A 21,434-nucleotide genomic window follows, 5' to 3' on the forward strand; every position below is an offset into this window, starting at 1 on the left:
TTCGCGAATCGAATATCCAATATTCGATTGTTCGAATATTCGACTATTCCACGAATATGAACGATACAACCCGAAAGTGGGCTTCACCTGATGCTTCCATGCATGAGGTGAAGCCTGCTTTACGAAATTGCTCTTGCTGCAGGATCAACACAGGCGGGACAGTGTTTCTTTTAAGGTAACGTTATCCAAAGTTAGTTTTGTAGACATCGTCTGTGGAAGGGATGGCGCCCCTCCAACATGCAGTTTAGCGGTGCCGACGAGGCACTTTGATTTGATGTCTGTGAGGTTGCCTTTAAATAGTTAGCACCCTTGAATAATGACTACAGCCCACAAACAAGACGGGTGTCTTAAAGATGTCCTTTACGTCTCAAACTTCAGTAGTGCAACTTCCTAGGGCGAGTGCAAAGAAACGAAAGGGTGTTCATGGCAAAGCTGAAGCAGGATGCCAATTCGTTTGTTTCACAAATGGCCTGTGGTTGTCTGAAACAATTACAGCCTCATCCGTATAACATGCTACTGCCTGACATAAAATTTTGAAATGAAGGTAACCATTCCAGTACTCCAGTAAGTGTAGGCTCACCTGAAAAGCAGGAAACACTCTCATGTAAAATTAGAGAGTAGGGGCTTTAAACAGAAGAATTGCATATCTCTCTTGTGACAGTTAATACCAGAAAAATTACACTAAAGCCATGGGCTACAAAATGGAAACTTTTAGTGCGAAAGTCACATATTGCAACTTTCGCACGAATATTCAATATTCGATTCGGTATTCGGATTTTTTTCCCTCACTTGATTCGATATTCGATTCGACTTAAAATATTCGGATTCGCACACCCCTATGCTATACCTTACACTTGTTGCCTTGGTGTAACACAACGCAACAATAAAGTAGCTGCGCAATTTCAAGTTTGGTTACAAGTTTTCCCCTAGTTGGTACCCCTGTAGTAACGTCTAAAACTTCACACTGGAACCATGTGCTTCTAGGCTGTGACTTGTTGAAGTTCTAGTGGGCATGATTACTCCTCAAGCAGTCCTTTGTGGCATGTTAATGTAGCTTCAGGGAGGTCCACTCGTTTGGTATTGGATATGGCATGTCTTGCAGTTATGTATCTAATCTCACTAATGACACCTTGTATATTCACCTTAGGTTTAGTGCAACCAGAAAACAACTTGTCCTACCTTTACCACAATCCAATGGATGCATTCATCGCAGTGGAACTGCCCAACAACGAGTACTTACTTGTGTTCAGCCGTGAGTGCACATCTTTCTATGTGGGCAAAGTGGCCCAAGCTTGAAACATCTACAGTCAAACTCCTTTGGAACTAACTGCCTTTTTAACTAAAAGACCGTTTATACGATTTCATTTAGTGGTCTCCATAGGGTTGAGCATTTGTAACGAATTCCTTTATGGCAGACATACTTGCATAATGGAGTAATTTGGAGTGTGTTTGTCTAAATTTGTAACCTGTACAACAAAGCTTTGTAAATAGAATGGTGAACGATAGGCCGCTCACACTAGCGTGCCTCAGGTCACTAAAAAAAAAAAAAAGAATGATATGGGGAACCATAATCGTTTTTAAATTCTAAGCTATAACAGACAGCTTACCAAAAGAATCGAACACAGGTCATGTTCCCCGATACGCAACAGGCCATTTGTCTGTGTGTATCACTGTCTTTTGTGCATCGTTATGTTCTGAAGTGAATAAACTATGATCTTGAGCAAACAGCTGTACGTGGTACAGTTGATCGTCATAATGTGTAATCATGGTGAAATGATATGCGTGCTGCTCTCGTTGGTCGGACTTTAGCCCATGTGTGTATCACTTTCGTATGTGGTGCCATTTCAGCTTTCCGTAACAGAAACTACTGCATACCTAGTGCAATGCTGATGACACCAGTCATCGAATCCGCAAAGAACTATTGGAAACAGTGGCTTATGAACAGGATCTGCGTGTGTCCACTTAGTGTTTGCCATAGACACGTCATTATAAATTCTACGGCAGTTTACACTACTGCATCCTTTTGTGAGGCTAACTCCGTAATATTGTAGTTTCCATCAGGTGCGCATCTATGGAAGTTTGCACAATGTGAAATTATTGCAAATCCTGGTTAGTTAGCTTACCTTTACTACAAATGTTTTTCGCTACCTCCTGCGTTCCATTACAAAGGAGCTTGACTGTATTCTACATAACTGCCTTAGAGAAGACTGGTGCCTTGTTAACACATGATCAACAGCATTCATAACATCGTGTATGATACTGTTGCCAGAGCTCGGAGTGTTTGTCAACAACCAAGGAAGGAAGACGCGTGAGAAGGAAGTTATGTTCTCGGCAGCACCGCTTGCTGTCAGTAAGTACTGCACTTTGCTACCACTCTCAGTCGGGTATGCGGACGACGTGGACACTGGCATGACAAAATTTCCGTTGCCTCATTCAGGTTATTACGACTCTTATCTGTGCGTCTACACCGAGAGCCACGTTGATGTCTTCGAAGTCACGTCCGGGGACTGGGTGCAGACCATGAACCTAAAGAAGGTGCGCCCGGATTGCGCTGTGCAACAGACATGAGCCTTCATTGCATCATATCTCACGCAGACCAAGCCGCTATGTCGGGACGGCCAGCTGTGCTTCTCGCAGGCGACGGAGGCGCCACATGTGGTGTACCTGCATCCGGTTCACCGCCGGGAGATGGGGGTGAGGGTGGCCCCTCCAGACCACCCCCGAACGGGGTCCCTGAGGGGATCGGCTTCGACCATGACCCGCGCTCGGCGGCGGTTTTCCGTGCGTGAGCAAGAGAAGCAGAGCAAAGGGTGAGGGTCGCTATCTCTGTCTCTTTCGACCGCGTTGACATCCTGTAGTGAACGTTGAATCCTCGTGACAGGGCTGATCGTCGATCACGTATGATCTCTGCACCAACCAACTTCAACCACATTCAACACATGGGGCCTGGAGAATTGCAGAAGCTTATAGATCTCCCGACGGTGAGTTGCCAAGAGTGTGAAAAAGGGGTAAGGGGTTTGATAATGTTTTACTTTACTTTTTTACTCAGGTTGCTTGCAACATATAGGTCTCCTGGTGGAGAAACAGTACAATAATTAGCTGCATCTTTGGACATTCTGCCAAAAGTTTTTAGCTTTATAAGGCAATCTTCCAATCCTGATTGTTGGGTGTTCACACTCATCTGAGTGCCACTGTAACTTCTTCTCTCCACTACTGTTACGGACGGACTTACACAGCTGTCAACTTTGAAGTGTAAAGTTATCTCTTCAAAATTTGAGGCATGACTGATGTTCAGGAGGGTAAAGATGAGGAAACGTGTTTTTCATGTACCTGAGTTATTTCCTACCACCTGCTCAAGAAAAAGTAATTGTGAAAAGACATTGAGCACTCATAGTTCCTTTTGCAAATGGTTGTCATGACGACAATTCTTGTAATACTTTGGTAACTGCAGAGCACTGCACTTTGGTAACTGGTTCATGGTCTGCAGAGCAAATTTCCCTGAGGCCAATGTAAATTGTGGCTGTTACTCATGGCTTGTTCATTATGACCAAAAATTTGTAGTAACTGGGGTTGCAATAATGGGGTCTACTTGTAGGAAGCGCAGGATACAAAACTTCACAAGTGACAGGCTACTCATGCCATCCATGTGCATTTTTATTTTTGAACATCCGAGAGAGGGTGGATACATAACATACTACTATGGGGAATCTGTAATGACCTGCATCTTTGATGCTGCGCACACGAAATTGCACACATTTACCAACCTACATATTTGGTCCCTGCATATTGCAGACTGTTCAAGCTGTTGCTGCTATGGAAGAAAAACGGGCTTGGGTGAAATCCGTGAAACCAGGTATGTACACGAATTTTCTGGGCAGTGTTCCTTTCAGCGGTCTCATATGATGGGAGTAAGAAACTTCATGAATTTTGACAAACTTCGATACCATTATACTTAGGTACTTAGTTTATAAGTTGATCCTGTGTATGAGTTGACCTCACTTTCTGAAGAGAAAAACTAAGGCAGAAATACCCAATGCAATGATTAAGGAGCAGTGGACCTGGAATGGTTAATTGTACAAAGACATTGCAAAACATAAAAAGAAAATGCGCATCCATCAGTTTGGTTCTCTTCCGGCTCGGACGGCAACAGTGTTCATCATCACCCACCCACAACAAGTCGTCCTGATTCTGTCTATGCATTGTTGCTAACATGTATCACTTTTTGAAGCTTTTCTCCACCATTTCCTCAGTAAGTGCCCTCCACGTAGGTGAAACCCACTCACACACAGTTGAGAGTGGCAGCCATTGTATATGACCGTTTAGTGTCTTCGCATTATCCTGCGGCATCCACTCATTATACTGTTCACTGATACAATCTTTGAAGAGTTAATTGAGAATGACACCAAGCGGCTGCAGAACAAAGGCGGTTGAAGCACAAATTAAATTTGCTGTTGCATCTGAAGACCGAGAATGCTGCACTGAGCACATGACGATGTATCTGTTGCAGGATGGCAACCCTGATCTTTTCCATTTGACCAGCTCATAAGGCAAAGGCAGTGTTTGGAAAAAAAAAAGAGAAAGAACCTTGACCTTTACATTCTGGTTTATATTAAATGGTACATCTCTCTCCTACTTGGTCGCAATATGGTGCGCACGCTATATCATGCTCAGTGCTAGCCAATTCATCATCATATGTAAGGCCCTCGGTTTTCTGCTGCTGCAAATTCAAAATTCCGTGCCACCGACTTGTAAATTCCGTGATTTTCCGCGGCGAGCAGTCAGTGACTGCTTGAAAGAGGAAACACTTTATTTTCTTGGATAATGTCGGAACAAAAAGTATTTTATAAAATTACAGATTCAAAGCACTGTTGTGGCTCAGCATTACATACATGGTATCTTGTGTTCTCCTCTGATGCGGTCTGTTGCCTGCAATCACTTTATACCTGATGAAAGATCTTTCAACATCTACAGAGTTTATAGGAACTTCATAGGAAGGAGGGAGTTTACCATACATGCTCTGGGGAAGTTACGTCTTTAGGACACCCTTTTTTCGTTCCTGGGCTGTAGGCATTACTTAAGAGTGTTAACTTTTTGAAGGCAACCTCCCAGACATCAAATCAAAATCCCCCACTGCACCGCTAAACTGCACACGGGAGGGACGCCGCCCCTTCTTCAGGGGAAGTATGCACAATAAACTTGGGCTAACATTATTTCAAGCTAAACTACAATCTGTCTCTGTCCTGCATATACAGCATGTACAATTTCGTAAAGCAGGCTTCACCTCATGCAGGGAAATGTCAGGTAAAGCCCACTTTTGGGAGGCCTCGTCCGTATCTGCAGAATAGTCGAATATCCGGAGACCCGAATATTGGGTATTCGAATCGCGAATCGAATACTCCAAGTGATTGATATTCGGTTCGAAGCCGAGAAGTCAAATAACCGCACACCCCTAAAAATAAGGGATTCCGTGAAATTCTGTGCCAAACGAAGGATTCTGCGATTCATTCCGAATTGCGCAAAATTTCGCGGAATCACTGAATCGCGGAAAACCGAGGGCCTTAATCATATGCTGCTCTTTCGAGCAAAACGGGCAGCAAGGGGCTGTGAGAAATGCGACCCCATTGGAAGTGGTAGTGCGCAATCTATTGTTCGTTGACTGCCTGTACGTATGGTGTGTAACTGTTGACATGGCACATGCAACTCCTTCGTTCAGCCATACCAGCTCAGCAAAAGCGTCCTGCACCGTCTGTGCCCCATGGACCATGGATGTCTACGAAGACCTCTCTCACTGCATCTCCCGATGGCTCATTGTCATCTCAGGAGCATGCTCAGGGAGGCACCAGCCACGATGTGAGTATCTGCTTCTCCTATGACACTTCTTTCCAAGATGCCAGCACGACACACAAGGCAATGTGGTTCTTGGCATTTGTTTCGCTATTCCTCGCTGTGGCTGCATCCGTTGCCATTGTGACATTGTTAGCTATGTACCTGTAAGTAACAATGTTTGCAGAGCAAGCATGTTCAGTACTTGGATTGCTAATTATAATTTGTGATCGTGTTAACAGCTTTGGTACATTGTATGGCTCTGTTTACTTCATTTACAGTGTTTGCTTGCATTTTTTTCTTTTTTTTACTCAAGGAGGGTATGTATTGTACAGGATTTACACTGCTGCTTTAGAGCTGCTTGGCGTTGGGAGATAGTGGGTCTACTGTTGCACACTTTGCTTGCGTGTGTGCCTCAATAATAATGCTCCAGTGCTTGCAGGTTTGTGTGTGCATGTGAGGCTTTAGGTGCATGTGTGCATTCAGAGAAGCATGGCGTGGCACACTCCCTTTTGCTTAATGCTTTCTGGCAGCTTTTTTGCGTGAGGTGGCTATGTCAAATGCAATCAAGATTTTCAACCATTTAATGTCCTATCACTTAGTGCATACGCCTGTATCGAGCGTAATGTATGAATATTTTGCTCTACATTTGTGTGTAATCTGAGAGCGTGACTACAGTCGTGCCTGTTGATAATGATATGGACGGTAATGCGAAATCCAAACACTATATCAAAGTATCGTTGCATATGAGTGTTTGCACAATTGGCAGTCGAGATCGCATTAACAGCAGCTCGAGTGGCCAGAGTGGAAAGGGATCAAATCACACAACTTCTTGCGTGCACCTTTGAAGTCGTGTGCACTGCACATGACACAGTTAATGCCACGCATTGTACGTTGTTGTTGTTGTTATGCGTATGTTACGTTAAATGAACGTGTTGTAAGGTGGGCTTCTTCCTTTCTTGTTAATTTAAAAATGGCATGCCACTTCCCGATTTTGGCACGTCTTATTGGCACATGGGAGAATTCCAATTGCTGTAAGTGAGCAAGCACTTGCATGGTGATCATTTTCACCGTAATTTCACATGTATAAGCCGCACCGCAGATAAGCTCCAGGACCCGTTATTGGGAACGTTTTGAAAATTTTCGGGCAGATAAGCCGTAGGCAATACGACGCACCTGATTTGTGCGACTAAGGAGACCATAGAGAAGCCTATAAACCCTGTGGTCCATACTCTGGGGTTGGCATGGTGTACAACAATGGAGGGCAGTTCTAGTGTTCTACCAAGATCGGATTATGCCCTTGTTGTGTGTTTTTCATGGATTGACGGGTCAGGGGCCTTCCAGAAGACATGAATCACTGTCACCACTTTCGTTAAAACTGCTTGGGGGAAGGTACCAGGAATGTCAATCTACTCTAATGTGGACGCGCCCCTGTTATGTATTGTTTGTGCAGTGGCAGGCCGGTGCTGTTCCAGAGACACTGTCGGCCGTTTCGTTAAAACCAACAAATGGGAAAAATACCAGGAAAAAATAGTCATCAGATAAGATAGTCATCAGGTGGCTAAGCCGCAAAGCGTCAAGGAAAAAAAAATCGCGCATCAGCTGCGGCTAACAGGGTTGAAATTACGGTACATGTATTTCAACAGGCAAGCTGACTATAATTTACCTGAGCTATCATTACACTGAAGATCGTAATAACGAGCTCGACTGTACAGGCAGAGTGTGTCTCGGCATCTTCCTCACACGTGGTCATTTCATTCTTTTTCCCTACCCTTCCTTCCTTCCCTCCCACTCACATTTTTTCTCCCCGCCGCTATCCCACCCCACCAACAGGACTCCGGCAACCACTCGAGTCCTAGGCATTCAATCGCATCCAACAACAGTTCCAACCTTAGCACGCCTCCGAGCCCCGTCGACCTCACGCTAGGATTTGGGGACGAGGGACGTGAGCACTACTCTTCCAGCTACGAGTCGCAGAGCTAAGGAGAACTGAACACAATCGGGTTGCTACATCTCAGGTGCTTGGACGTACGCAGCGGCTGCAAGATTGGAATCCGTAATGTTTGTGCGTGTGTGAAAGGTGTCCCAGGGAATATCAGAGTGATACTACATGCTGGTGAAATTTAGGACAATGGAAGTTTTATGGCTGATGTTTCTCCTTTTTTTTTTTTTTCTTTCTCGCATTTCTCAGGAAGTAGTTGAACTTTTTTTTTTTTTTATGAGCAGTAGTGAAGTGTGGCCTATACGCAGAAAAAGAGCACTGAAAGTGTGAGGAGTCCAATGGATAAGGCCCGTCGCACAACACGTCTAGCCCAGCGTCCTCTGGCATTACGGACGCGAGCATGTGCTGCCGTACAGCAAAAGCACGATGTCGGGCTTCTGATTTAATTTAAGGACTTGTTTCCTCGCGCTTGTCCATCACCTCTGAATCAATTTGATGCCTGGATGGTAGGTAGGGGAAACTGTTTATCTCAGATGTGCTGATTACCTTATGCCAGTGGCAGACAGGTATGTAATTTGTTCTTTATTTAAGGATGTTTGTAAAGAGTCTGCCAAGTTTTTGTGCATTAGTACATGCGAGTGTAATTCTCGCAATGTGCGAGACTTCAAAACTATCTTTTGGCACCAATTACTGCGCCGTGAAGAAATTTATGTGCGTATTTCTTGCCACGTTTATTTTGCAGGAGCATCCGAGTTCCCGAGGCCAATTTTTTAAAGGGGGACCTTTATTTTAAGAACACCACCTCATTACCTTTTCTTCACACAGAACCCGTGGTTGTGGTTACACCACGACCCTATCATTTTCGTTATCCTAATTTATAAGCATTTGAAAAAGATGAGTGATTTTATTTATCATTGATGACCGTTACAACGCAGAGTAAGATGAGTGCGGCAGTCAGTAGTTGCTTCGGACAGCTCCATCCCCCTTATTCCTTCTCCCGAGGCAAAGGCGGAGTGAGCACAGGTGCCGAGGAGTATGCATTCAATAGCCTGTGATTGATTGATTGACAATGGCACTTGTTGGACGTGCATCTGTCAGGGCACTCCAGCAAGATTTGATGTCACTCGCAATAAAGTAAAATGAACGGAACAAAAATATCGTCTGTAAATAGAGGAGTTTTAGCACTAGTGACAATGCGTATCAGGTAGCAGTGCTTTGCGTATCTTAGCAGGAAATGCTGCTGTTAGGAATGTGTGAAAGCTCGTTGTGCCTATTTTGGACAGGAACGCAAACACGTTTTGTTCTGCGCGTGGAGGTAACGCTAAAGGGTGATCTAAGCGCCTAGCAGAATAAGAGCTCGTCATTTTTTTTACAGTGTACAAACTGAATGAATTAACTACATAGCTTCTTTCATCATTAGACGATGTTTAAAATATTTCTGCATAAAAAAATTTAAAAACTCGATGCAGTGGCACCTTGCTGTTGTTACCAGCATATATTCTGACTCCCAAAAGAACTTTTTTTCTTTTTTTTGGTATGATACAGCAAGTAAGAAAGCCGACGTATAATGGACGTGTAAATGTTCATAGTCTTATTTATTAATATATATAACTTAGGTTTCATCAGAGCATACAGTACGAGCAGTGCTGTGGTCTATCTCTGCTCCGGGACAGTAGCATGTTTTTATTACTTTGTGATAGCAACAGCATTGGCCATGTTTTGTCTGTTTAGTGAATGAGACTTGTTGTAAATTTGCGATCCACAAATAGACAGTTCAAAGCGTATACGTGTCAGTGCATTGTGTTTGGCATGGCATCAAGGCTGGAGCTTGGATGGTAATTTAATTTTCCCAAGAAAGAACTGTGAGAGTATGTCACGTGCACTCAGAAGGTTCAAGTGTTTTCTTTTTGCATAATCAATGCCAATGTCGTGCCTGTTTTTACATTGTGCTTTCCTTTCGTGCATAATGAGCCAGAGAAATGCGACAGTTTTTCTTGCGCTATCCGCTTCTATCCGTGTGTCTTCTCTCCCTCATACATATATAAATATATACACACTATACGGAACTTGCTACGTAGAAACTTGTGACATGATGTGCCTGTATATAAATGTAAAACAAAAATAAATTGATAAGTTCATTTTTATGCTACGAAACAATGCTGCTGTCCTGGAATGCATCTGAAGTCAGTTTGCAAATATATATATTTTTTAAATACTCATGTGAGGCCTGGAAGCAATGTGTGACGAGACAAAAGCTTTATTCTGAGGTAAAATCCAAATTATGCAAAAAAAAATGGCATTCACTAAAAGCTCTTTCACTAGGTTTGAGATGACAAGACACGTTTCGAGGAGACTGCTTTGTGAAGCTTTGAGAGGTTCGGTTTCTGTTGCACCTAAGGAAGAATGTTAAGAACAGCATAATGAAGCATGAATACTACTTTGTCAGTGTAACGTACAGGCCATTTCATCTAGAAGACCATGTTGTAGATATTGATCTATGTGTATGAAAACATTTACATCGAAGAGCGCATGTCTCTCCAATCCCACTTTATAAAACTATTGCACTTCAAAGATTACGTGTTGCACAAGCTCTTCTGTCGCTCTCAGCTCCACCTCCTCACCTGTTTTGTAGCGATACCGTATTTACTCACGTATAAGATGCACATTTTTTACCCAAACACATTGTTGCCATTGAGAAGGTGCGTTCAATACGTGGGGGGAAATTGGAACAGAACACTTCAGGTACACTTAACTCCCGTCTTATTCTGCGATATCTGCGGCGATCTCCCCGGAATCGAATGTCTCGGTTCTGCCTCATTGTCGCTATTTATTCTGAGATATCCGCGGCGATTTCTCCAAAATCGAACGTCGCAATTCTCCCACACCAAATCGGCTTCCATTTCATCGAGTGTGGATGAAACACTTCTTTATGTCCGTCGCATTCGCCGTTTGTCACTCTGGCACCAGGCGCACCTTCTCGTTCACTGCGAGACACGAGCGGCCGTGCTACTAAACTCGGGGTGCGTTTAATGTGCGGGGAACAAAAAGGTAGAAACATTGCTGGTTTTACTGGGTTTAACCCTAAAACACAATGCCCTATGCATAGGGAGTGACTTTTTCGGGTTAAACCCGATTCCGCCCGGTCATTCCCCCCCCCCCCCCCCCCCCCCCCCCCGAATTGACCTCCGACCAATTCGGGTTAAACCCGATTTCTCCCCGAATTCCTGTCACTATAAAATCCTCAAGTGGCGTTTCCACTGAAGACGAACAAAGGTCGCCATGTGTAACACATGTAAGAATGGGTCACTTACGTTCCCAGCAACACACCCATGTGTGTCAACACTGTCTATGCCTTCGGGGATTACCACTGGAAGGTCACGATCCCGCAAAAAAAATTTAAAAGGAGAGAGAGAGAGAGATTAGGAAAGGACAAGAGGAGAAACAAAAACACCCGATAACATCCGAAGGCACAATTATCGCCCGATTTCTCCCCGAATTATAGATTTAAAAATAACGCCCGATTTTTACCCCCCGAATCTGAGAAAGGCATTTAACCTGAAAAAGTCACTCCCTACCTATGCATGATCGGAGACAAAGTTACCTCTTTGTCAGTGAGATACCTGAGGTCGACAACTGGTGCAACGGATGGTCTACCGTGAGCACACTGAAATGGTAGGCTACATGTAGCCAGGCCTCTGAGTATTTTCTGGCACTCCAGCAGTCCAAGAACAGATCCAAATTTTATTGCACCTGCGTGAGATTTATGGGCAGGCATATAAACTATTTGCGACACGGAAAAGCCATATAATGTGCAGAAGTTTTAGCCCCACTTCACCGTACCTCGACAGGCTTGCGAGCTGAGTACGTCGTGCATTACTTTAGGAAGCGTTATGGCAGTCTTCTTTGTGCTGACCAAAGTTGCAGTGTACTCTTCTAGTACTTCCTGCAAGAGAATGGAGTCACGCCTTTCACACAAAGGGATATAACTAGCACGCTACAGTGGGGAAACTGTTTACAGTCATCGTCGCAGGCAATGTGCAACGGATGCCTACATCTGCTGAGTGACAACAAGGAAGATTGTCAAATAAGTGTGTGATAGGGTTGCATTTAAAAAAAGGAGACCTACAGGATTGAGTAATGTAGGCATTGTCTGATGCAAGAGCACCAAGAAAAACTCACAGGGGCATATCTTTACTACGCCACATGTCTCTACGCGGAACTACCGTAATTTCACGCGTATAAGCCGCACCGCAGATAAGCCGCGGGAACCGTTTTTAGGAGCGTTTTGAAAATTTTCTGGCAGATAAGCCGCACTCGCAGATAAGCCGCGGGCAATACGACGCGACTGATTTGTGCGACAAAGGAGGCCATAGAGAAGGCCATAAACCCTGTGGTCCATACTCCGGAGTCAGCATGGTGTACATGAAAGAGTTCAGTTCTAGTGTTCTACCCAGATCGAATTGTGCCCTTGTTGCGTGTTTTTCATGGATCGCTGGGTCAGTGGTCTTCCACAAGAGACCAGGAAGGTCAATCTACTCGAATGTGGACGCGCCCCTGTTACGTATACTGCTCCTACATCGGGAGGGCAGCGCTGTCCCAGAGACACTGTCGGTTCTTTCGTTAAAACTGGTGTATGGGGAAAATACCAAGGAAAAATAGCGATCAGATAAGCCGCACCAGTGGATAAGCCGCAGAGCGCCCGTTAAAAAAAAAAATTGCGCATAAGCCGCGGCTAATACGCGTGAAATTACGGTACGTCTGGATGGTGCAAGAAATAGAACAAGGTTGTACATGCATGACCTTATACAGGGTTGCTTATTCGGTTGATCGGCACGCAGTTCTCATTTTTCTCATGACATATCGATTCCCAAGTTACCTCCCCATACCTAATGGAGAAACATGTAGTTCTATGTAAAAAAGGAAGAAAAAAAAAAAGAAACTGCATCATAATGTAACAGTACTAATGATAGCCGGTTTGACATCACAGTAGCTGCATGGAGGCCTCATCGGGAAGGCAATTGAAAAGAATGACGAAGAGATTGTCAATAACTATACAAGCATCTGTAATGCATTCCTGGACACTAATACATTCACCACGCCGAGCATGAACCGAACGTTGGTTAGATAACGATATCAACCGAAAAACATGACCGAAAAAGGCGACTACTGCGACCAGACCGCTGCCGGCAGGATGCGGAAAGAAGACGTGACAATGGAAGCAGGTAAGCTTCCCCCCCACTGGCGGACTGGCTTGGAATAAGGAAATGATGCAGGTGGCATCAGGCCGCTTGCAAGGGGGTCTGTGTCTGCTCGCCACTAGCGTGTTAACATGGCAAAAATCGTGTACGTTCGACGCACGGCTCCTTCCTGTGAACCATTATCTGCCAAGAACTCGAAATTTACTTCATGGTCTCCTTAACGTAGTGGTGCATGAGGCTATTGTGTCAGCTACAGAGGATGTGAGTTTAAGCCCTGTGCTGGTGCTTTTTGCTGATGTCACAGTTCTGTGACAGAAAGCCCATTCCACACAATACAAAGTTGTACCTTAGGAATGAATTATGCCGAGCTCAGTGGTCTGAGTGTTCCCCTGAAGAAGCTTACTAGATGCAGTATAATTAGTGCCTAACTTTTTCAGGTTATATTTTATCGCAACATCGGGTTGGGGGGGGGGGGGGGGGGGTAAATATCGGGTTATATTTTGCTTCAATAATTTGGGTGTAATCAGGTTGAACTGCACCTGATTCTACCCAATTCTGGTTAAATCAGACCGAATCGGGTTTAAATCTTCTGTTTTCTCAGCATGATACACATGACACACCAGTAGAGTACCAGTGTCTAGTACATGCATCTGAGAGGCAGGGTCTCTGGTTTGATGGTTTGTATGAGCATATTTATGCATTTACAACACAGTTTTCAAAGTTCTGCGTTAGTCGTGATGACCTTGGATCCCCTTGGTCTAGCAGTTTTCGGGGAAATATCGGGTTAAACCCTGTGTTTGCTTGTTTCCATCGGGGGGGATAAATATCGGGCCTAATTGGGTATAACCCTAAAAAGTCAGGCCCTAGGTATAACACTAAACATGCCCCAATGTACTCCATGATCTTTGGAACAAAATATATTTACCTTTGCATGCTTGGCAAGTGTTGGCGACCTTCCATTCTGCCTCTCGCTGTTATCTCTCTCTACGAGACAAGTTGGCAGTCGTTCGACCAGCACAGTCGACTTTTTTACAGTGAACTGAATTCCAACTTGCTTCAGTTCCTTCTGGCAAATGACGGCCCTTCTCAGAACATCCGGTTCCACAGAAAGCTCCAGGCTGGGCTTGACGCTAGATGATCTTATCCGCTTGATTGACCCAAAGCTTTCGTGCTGCCCTATGGGAGGGTGAACGATGACTTTGCAGTGCTTGGATAGGCAATTTGCACGAGGTTTTTTATTTACCTTCCAACAACTGTTCCAGTCGAACTCTCTCATGTGCTGCATGTTGGTCAAACAATACCACAAGGCAGTCATCTGCAAGAATTTCATCATAATCACAGGGGGGCAAAATTAAGGTTGATCCAAATTCAACACTAGTCCTTTGTTCAGGAGCGGACCTACGGTTCTTCTGAGTGGGGATCAAGAGCGGGGGTCCAGTCTAGAACAGCATGCTACATGCACTGCCTACGATCAATTGAAACACATGGTGATGACAGAAATTGAGAGGAGGTCACGACATCTAGACTAACCTAGATCCGCACCTATTACGGATCAACCTCAAGGTCTTGGAAAAAGGTCTTTTGCCTTGATTCAGTGCTGCTGCTGCTGCTTGCACATTCTGTACATTGCACTTGCATTGCAGTTTAACTATGTGGGTGTTTTGTAGCTCAAAAGTGGTTAGGTACGGTTCTTATTTGGCAACGAACAATAGTTTCAGGTTTTGGTTTGTTTCAACCACGCCCTACTAGATTATAACGACCATGTCATAGGCACCCCTTCCCAGCGCCGCATTTGGAAGCTAGCGGTGGCGCCGCTCGTCGGCCTGGTTATTGCTTCCTCAATTTCTACAGTACTTTGTACTTCAGCTTACCTTAGTATTTTTGTACAAGCGGAGGAAGTCCCACGGAAGGTGTTTCATTCTAAAGTTGATTATCGTCATCATCCTACCCGTTTTCATAGGAGCTGTCGCTGTCATCTGCTACGGTAGTCGTACGCCCGCTTCTGCGCATTCCAAATTCAAATTTCCACTGTCCAATCATGATGTAGATCTCGGAGGTCGATGAGTAGCAGATCGTGCGGGTGGGCTTTTCATAGGGGTTGCTGATTATGACATGGTTGTTATAATCTAGTAGGTTGTGGTTTCAACTCTCATCCTAAACAACACTGCAAATCTCCCATATCATGCATGAACTGAGGAAAGCATACCTTTGAACATGCCACTGTCGTGGACAGGCATAAGGCATGCTATGAATTTAGCATCTACTTGACCAATCACCTAAAACGAGAAAGTTGTTAGAATTTATTTATACAAAAAAAAAAGCACAAACAAAATTTCACCTTAATATGCTCCAGCATTTCCTTTGTAAATTTATACGGCTGCCGAATGCTAAACGACGCTGTTACACTATCCTTTTGTCTGTAAAGTCCTGCTTCCGGTATATCCTGCACACAAGCCAAATTTAAGGTGAGCAACTGTTTAACAAACACATTTCACGTGGGAAGTCAGCCCCATGCGACATCCTGCATCAGGCAAGCCAGTAAAATACTCAAACCCACACTCTCGCAGGTCATGTTAAGAAAGACTACATGCAAAAGACCCCTTGGAAGCATGGGGCTCTGGAAACATCATATGACGTGTATGTGAAGAATCTCTGCTTGTGTCAAAATGGAAAGAGGGGGGGTTCAAAATTGGATAACATGGATCTACTTATCTTCTTTGCTTGTCGTCAACATGTCCACTGTGACATAATGTCTCCTGCTGCGCTACGCGACTGCTTAGACCAGTGTTTCTCAAACTTTTCCAGTACGTGACCCCTTTGAGTAGTACCAAACCTACCATGAACCCCCTCCTTTATGAGCCTTCCGAAAATTTACTTTTTCAATGATGCAGATATATTTACATTGCAATTTATCTAAACGACATTAACCACAAAGAGAGCTACCAAAAACGCATATTAAAGTTTTTAACAATGATTGATTTAATCACGTATTTTAATGAGACGGATGTATCTGCTTTCTTGATACAAGCAAATCAATACGTTGATCTGTGTGACTCAAGGCATATCGTGTGTCTGCTTGGACCCTCCATGACCCCCAGAAAAGGCTTGTGACCCGCAGTTTGAGAAACACTGGCCTAGACAGATTGACTAATCGATGTGTAACCGCATGTGAAGTTCAAGAAGCAAGCACCAACTTACCTGCAGTACATTGTGTGTGAATACTGGGTTCTGCCATTTTTGTACAAGCTGCACAAGGCTGGATTGTTCTTGTCCTGTAACGGAGACAGCGCACAATACAGTAACTGAGAAGCTTCTGGTACAGGATATATGAAAATCTCATCACCAGGTTCGCATCTGAATTGTGGCCGTTCCACTCGAGGCCTCGATAGCAGTGATTTGGAGTCCCCGCAGGGGACATAGTTGGTCCGCAACTCCAGGTCCAAGGATGGAGATTTAATGGGCTCTGTAAAGAGAGCTTCTAAGACATTAAGTCCAGGCCCTTCCCATCAAACGACATGTGTGAACCACTTGGGAACCTGCAGACGTCTTCCTGCTCACCTTTCTCCTCGCCTAAGCATGGTGGTGGCAGGAAGCTGCTATTTCCAGATGGCAAGTTGATGTACATTTTCTGGCCAGAAACTGGATCCTCCCATGCCACCCACCCAGGAGAAATTTCACAGTTCTCAGGTTCAACTTCAGATGCTTCCACGTTCTGCTCTTCTGTAGTACTTGCGGATCCTTTCACTTCAGGTGCTGTAATTTGCATGGCTTGGATAACACCTGGCAGTCCACGTCTGTCTTCAGAAGAACTGGTGATTCCATTGACTGTCCCTTGGTGCACTGCAGTTCCATCATTTATGAAACTTGGCAGCTGCGTGTCATCACCAATAATGTCTTTCAAAGGATCCTTTGTCATGTTGCTACTAACGCTGTGTCTCGATAAATGTGCAACATTACATTCGGGCAAGACACTTTTTGCTTTGGCAGAAAGGTCTGCTTCTTGAAAATATTTCCCTTTTGAATTGCACTGACTGTTAATGAATGAAATGCTCTCTACGCTATTTCTTGTTGTCCTCTCCGAGGAGTACTGTTGGCTAATGTGGCTGTGAAAATGATGTCTGTCGCTCGATGAATCATAGTTAGGTTGACTTAAACAAGTTGGCTGTACGTTTCTAGTGGGCGAAAGATTGTCCTTAGACCTCAGGAATGTTAGTGTAGTTAGCGGCAGGGAAGAGGAGCGAGCGGAAACAAGGGAAGCATTTGTTTCCTGGCCACACTGTATTACTGATGAGCTTCCTTCATCGCAGGAATTAGCTCTATATTCCACATCAGAAATGGCTGGCCTCGACACTGAAAGAAGGGAGTTTCGAAGCGGCGAAGATGTTTCTTCTTCAAGTAATGAATTCAGTGACGTTTCTTTTTGTATTTCGGTATCTCTGGTCGAAGTTCTGTTGGTTTCTGTTTTAAATGAAGGAGGTGGCTGCGTCTTTACGGGGTCAAGCGCTGCTTCATGGTATCGGAAAAAAGGCATCTGAAACTCTTGAGTCACCGTGAATGGTTGAGTCGTGAAGCTGCACTGAGAATCATTCCGGTTAATGGCATAGCTGTTAGTTACCGACCTGACCTCATAACATACCGATTCGTCATCATCCTGTGACAGTCCTTCCACAGTTTCTATAGAAGGGTCACCAAATGTTGGATTGTTCAGTCTTAAAACCTTATTTGGTACCCCCTCAAAATCACAATCACGATCACAGTGCCCATACTCATATCTGGATTCACCATGGTCATACAGTATGTCCTCAGCATTGTGTATAGAAGGGTCATTTGCAATTATGCCATTCCCATAACGTGGACTACGATTGTCAATATTTGACTTATCATAGAGGAAGTAAGCACTATGATGAGTTTCTGTACTCTCTTTCAAGTTGGCATTTTCAGTGCACTGACCGAATCTACGTCGAAGCTTTTTTGAAATCGGAGTAGCCTCAGCAGTGCTTTGCTGATGTTCATGTTCCTTCGACTGCCGATAGGGCAACGTTGAAGTTTCCTGCGGGTGCTTTGAAGTTCTTGTATGTGGAAAGTACCATGTGTTAGTTCCAGGACCAAAATAAGGACTTGGTTCTGCAAATGTCACACGTTTTTCTGTAGCTTTACTACAACCATGCTGTGCTATCAGAGAGCTTTCCTTTAATGCAATAGTTTTATAGCACTGGTCTTTCGCTAGCTCCTGAAAGAAAGCAGTAGATTCTTCTTGCAAATGTTCAGGGACATCATCCATCCTCTCGGAGGTGCCTCTCTCCAAGCTCTGTGCTTGCCGTGACTTTATGCTGGTATGCGTGCATATTTCTTTTTGTGGTGACACGTGCTGTAAAACATTTGCACACTTTTCTTTGCCTTTGGGTTTCTTTGCGGCAGTGGGTTTCTTCCTTTGGAAACTATACTTGGTGATGTCCAGAACTCTTTTATCTTTTGGGAGAGACAAGCGTCCTCTGTTTTTAGAAGAATCTGAATATGAAGGTGGCAGGGCAATTGAAACCATGGGAAGTTTGAGATTTTTACACTGTTCCGCAGACGCCTCTGTGCTGTGGCCTTTCTCTGTTGTCTGCATTATCTTGTCCTCATCCACCTCTGCCATGCTGTGTTGTGCAGGTAAGATCGGTGCTTCATCATGATGCTGGCATACTACAGCTTCCTTCTCAACGTTGTCTTCCGCAATGTCAGATTGTCTTAATTTTGAAACTCTTTTTGACACCAAAGCATGTCTAAAATCTTCTACGCGTAGTTGACTTGCCACCATTCCAAGAGATGGATTATGCTCTGGTTTCTCTGGTGTCTTCTGAGAATACACAAGGTCTCCCGAAATCACAATGTCATGGCTGATTATTTGATTCTCACGGAGGAAACTGCCCAGCAAGCATTCCAAGGATTTAGTCACAGCATCCCAGTTCGCAAACTCCACCATAGTCTTCTTCGGTTCAAAAGTGATGTCGTACGTCCTTGATGTGCACTTAAGAAACACAACAAAGATGGGATGTTTATTCTTCATCTTCGTAGGACTAGTTGGAAAGCCGCTTTTGCCTCTAAAGACGTACTTCTTCAGGACATTGTTTATCATCTTATGAACCCGTGTCTTGAGTAGCAGTCTATCATTGAGGTAGATGAACTGTAGTTGTTTTGAGGAATGCCCTTCAGTGCTGAGGTACGCTTTGATGCTGAGCGTCCCTTCACAATGAGTGGCACATTTTAGAGCTGCGGCTTTGCTTCTTCCAAAGAGCAGGGCAAATGTTTCGAGCGTTGAGTTAGTCTTATGTGTTTGGAAGCAGACCTCTCCAGTAATGTCATTTCGCAGTGTGAATGATGCATTAGGGTGACAAAGGGCAATCCCCTCAATGATCTGCAGGCAGAACTCCAGGTCAATAGTTTCAGAGACACACCTTCGTCGAACTGGTAAGTTGTACATGAAATCCGTGACTGTAACGGTCGTGCCAACACTCGGTCTATTTTCCGATGACCTCGTAAGTTTATGCACTTTACCACGGGCAAATATCTTAAAGTATGTCGTCTCTGATGCTGCAGTTCTTGATTCAATTTGTAAGCCACCAGACATTTCCGCCAAACTTGCAAGAGCTTCTCCACGATATCCGTAGAACTTCGGGTGCTCCAAGTCTGCCACTGAACGACATTTACTTGTCGAATACCTGTAAAGCATTTGGAAAACAGTTCAGCAGTGTTACTTCCGCATGTAGAAAGTACTTTGTTTACCTTTCTCCGCATGCGGTCAGCTGTTCTTTTGACATACCATGCCCGTTGTCCACAACCTGCACTTTATGGTAATGTAAATTTAGGCGCACGGCAACTGCTGTCGCTCCAGCGTCAAGTGCATTCAGTATAAGTTCTTCCGTGCAGTGTGCGATACTCACAACTGCAACTCCTGATCGAAGCTTGCTGACGACATCGGGAGGAAGTTTTCTCAGTTTCATATTTAGAAAAGCTCATCGGATGACCATAAACACGGAAAGGCGGGTTTCGTGCGCGAATGTAAGAGCATATCTTGAAACAGCCGACGATTGTGTAGAATACACTAACAGTGGAACAGAATGAGGACACATGCCGCTCTATTTTGCAATCGACGAGAACCTAAAGAAACCGTAAAATGAAATTGAACGCTTGGATATTTACAGGAACAGCAAGAGCACGTTGTCTTGTTTACGTTTTGTCGCGCCCTCTACGAAGTCGTGTTCGCTGTCCTGGGCGCGAGAGTAACAGCGATTGCCGTCTGGTGCCAAAATGTGGATTCGCATGTCGGCTTTCTAGCTGGTGCTTTATGATCGATTTTTATTGTGTACGCTAGGGATACTTCGCAACCAGGAATATAGGTATGTAGGACAATCCAATTTTTAAACTAGAAATGAAAATCTGGCGCTTGACCACTAGAATTTCGGTAATATCGAAGGGGTGAGTGACATGTTGGCCATTTAGGCTTTGTTGCTCTTGAAGATGCACTCGTTTGCAGACGTTTTGCTTTGATATTACATAGGAATCTTCATGATATACCATAGTGTTTAAAAGATACATGTGAAATTCGCACATCGCGCAGCAGATGACTCACTGTTAAACACAACTTGCTGAAAACTTGAGCTAGAAGCACTGCCCGCCTTCGCCTCTGATAAGACGTACCCGCCTTGAGTGTGGTACTGCAAACAATCACAAGCGGTTGGTGCTTGGTATCAATAGCACTGTGACGGAACCAGAGAAATGATACGTGCATGGTGTTATTGCCACTCAACTTGCATGCTGTCGACTTCGTCCAATTTAATTTGAATGCCGCGTACATCAGTAAGGTTGTGCTGTACCCCTCATGTTTGAATGTTTTGCGTTGAACTTCGACAAAATCCCTTCACGACGCCGATATCACATCGAAATAAAGTATCATCGCACGAAATGTCACAGTAAGTTGTGTACCTAACTATAATATTCAATAAAGAAATTCGCGACGAAAGCACTCAGATCAGTGACTCCGCCCAATGTTAACTTCACATCATGATATCGGTTTGTGATCGAAGATTGCATGCGACGGAAACTGCAGATCCATTGACGCAATAACATACTGAGGACCAAGCTTAGCGTGACGAGGCCCTGCTTGAGGAAGCGATGATTTTGTCTTGAGGCTACTGTAGGAAAGCAGTTCGGAAGCCCGCTAAATATCACGGATGGCTGTTGCGACAGAATTAGCGGTGTTGTCTGTCTGCACATGGTGCAAGTGTTGTCCACTTCTTGGCCATTTTCTTTTCTCGTTTTCTTGATGTGTGGAAACTATTTTTTGACCCAGTCTTTTCGTACAATGCAACTCTTTCGTACGGCGTTTACATAATGGATACCAGCGATTGTTCAATGGAAGCGTTGGAGTTCCGCACCTTGTTCCTTTTATTTCCTTTGCAGAAGCATTTTTGCGCATCGAGAAAAGCGTT

At 44.3% G+C, this 21,434-nt stretch overlaps 2 protein-coding genes across 5 annotated transcripts in view; one reads left to right on the top strand and one right to left on the bottom strand.

Moving 5' to 3' along the window:
* LOC135396872 (serine/threonine-protein kinase MRCK alpha-like) overlaps positions 1–9,922 on the top strand; it is a 79,606-nt gene extending 69,684 nt beyond the window's left edge. For both annotated transcript variants that reach the window (XM_064628077.1, XM_064628078.1), the window contains 8 exons: positions 1,148–1,252; positions 2,270–2,350; positions 2,438–2,535; positions 2,596–2,810; positions 2,882–2,981; positions 3,793–3,853; positions 5,714–5,850; positions 7,657–9,922. In XM_064628077.1, the coding sequence (XP_064484147.1) occupies positions 1,148–1,252; positions 2,270–2,350; positions 2,438–2,535; positions 2,596–2,810; positions 2,882–2,981; positions 3,793–3,853; positions 5,714–5,850; positions 7,657–7,806 (947 nt within the window). In that variant the 3' untranslated portion in view covers positions 7,807–9,922. The remainder of the gene's footprint in view (positions 1–1,147; positions 1,253–2,269; positions 2,351–2,437; positions 2,536–2,595; positions 2,811–2,881; positions 2,982–3,792; positions 3,854–5,713; positions 5,851–7,656) is intronic.
* LOC135396873 (DNA mismatch repair protein Mlh3-like) lies at positions 3,683–20,218 on the bottom strand. Of its 3 annotated transcripts, none has more exons than XM_064628081.1 (11): positions 19,729–20,218; positions 16,522–19,664; positions 16,307–16,438; positions 16,162–16,235; positions 15,302–15,406; positions 15,170–15,239; positions 14,207–14,278; positions 13,889–14,139; positions 11,606–11,708; positions 11,367–11,515; positions 3,683–5,988 (listed from the first exon to the last, which is right to left on the bottom strand). In XM_064628081.1, the coding sequence occupies exons 1-11, from the start codon at positions 19,944–19,946 to the stop codon at positions 5,977–5,979; spliced, it is 4,329 nt and encodes a 1,442-aa protein (XP_064484151.1). In that variant the 5' UTR covers positions 19,947–20,218; the 3' UTR covers positions 3,683–5,976. The 3 variants fall into 3 exon arrangements, with proteins under 3 accessions (XP_064484151.1, XP_064484149.1, XP_064484150.1); XM_064628079.1 differs by lacking the exon at positions 3,683–5,988 and adding an exon at positions 10,005–10,158; XM_064628080.1 differs by lacking the exon at positions 3,683–5,988 and adding an exon at positions 10,005–10,158 and having other exon boundaries at positions 16,307–16,426; positions 19,729–20,217.
* Positions 20,219–21,434: the final 1,216 nt, after the last annotated feature.

This window comes from Ornithodoros turicata, chromosome 6 (assembly GCF_037126465.1).
Source record: "Ornithodoros turicata isolate Travis chromosome 6, ASM3712646v1, whole genome shotgun sequence".
Taxonomy (NCBI): Eukaryota; Metazoa; Arthropoda; class Arachnida; order Ixodida; family Argasidae; genus Ornithodoros; species Ornithodoros turicata.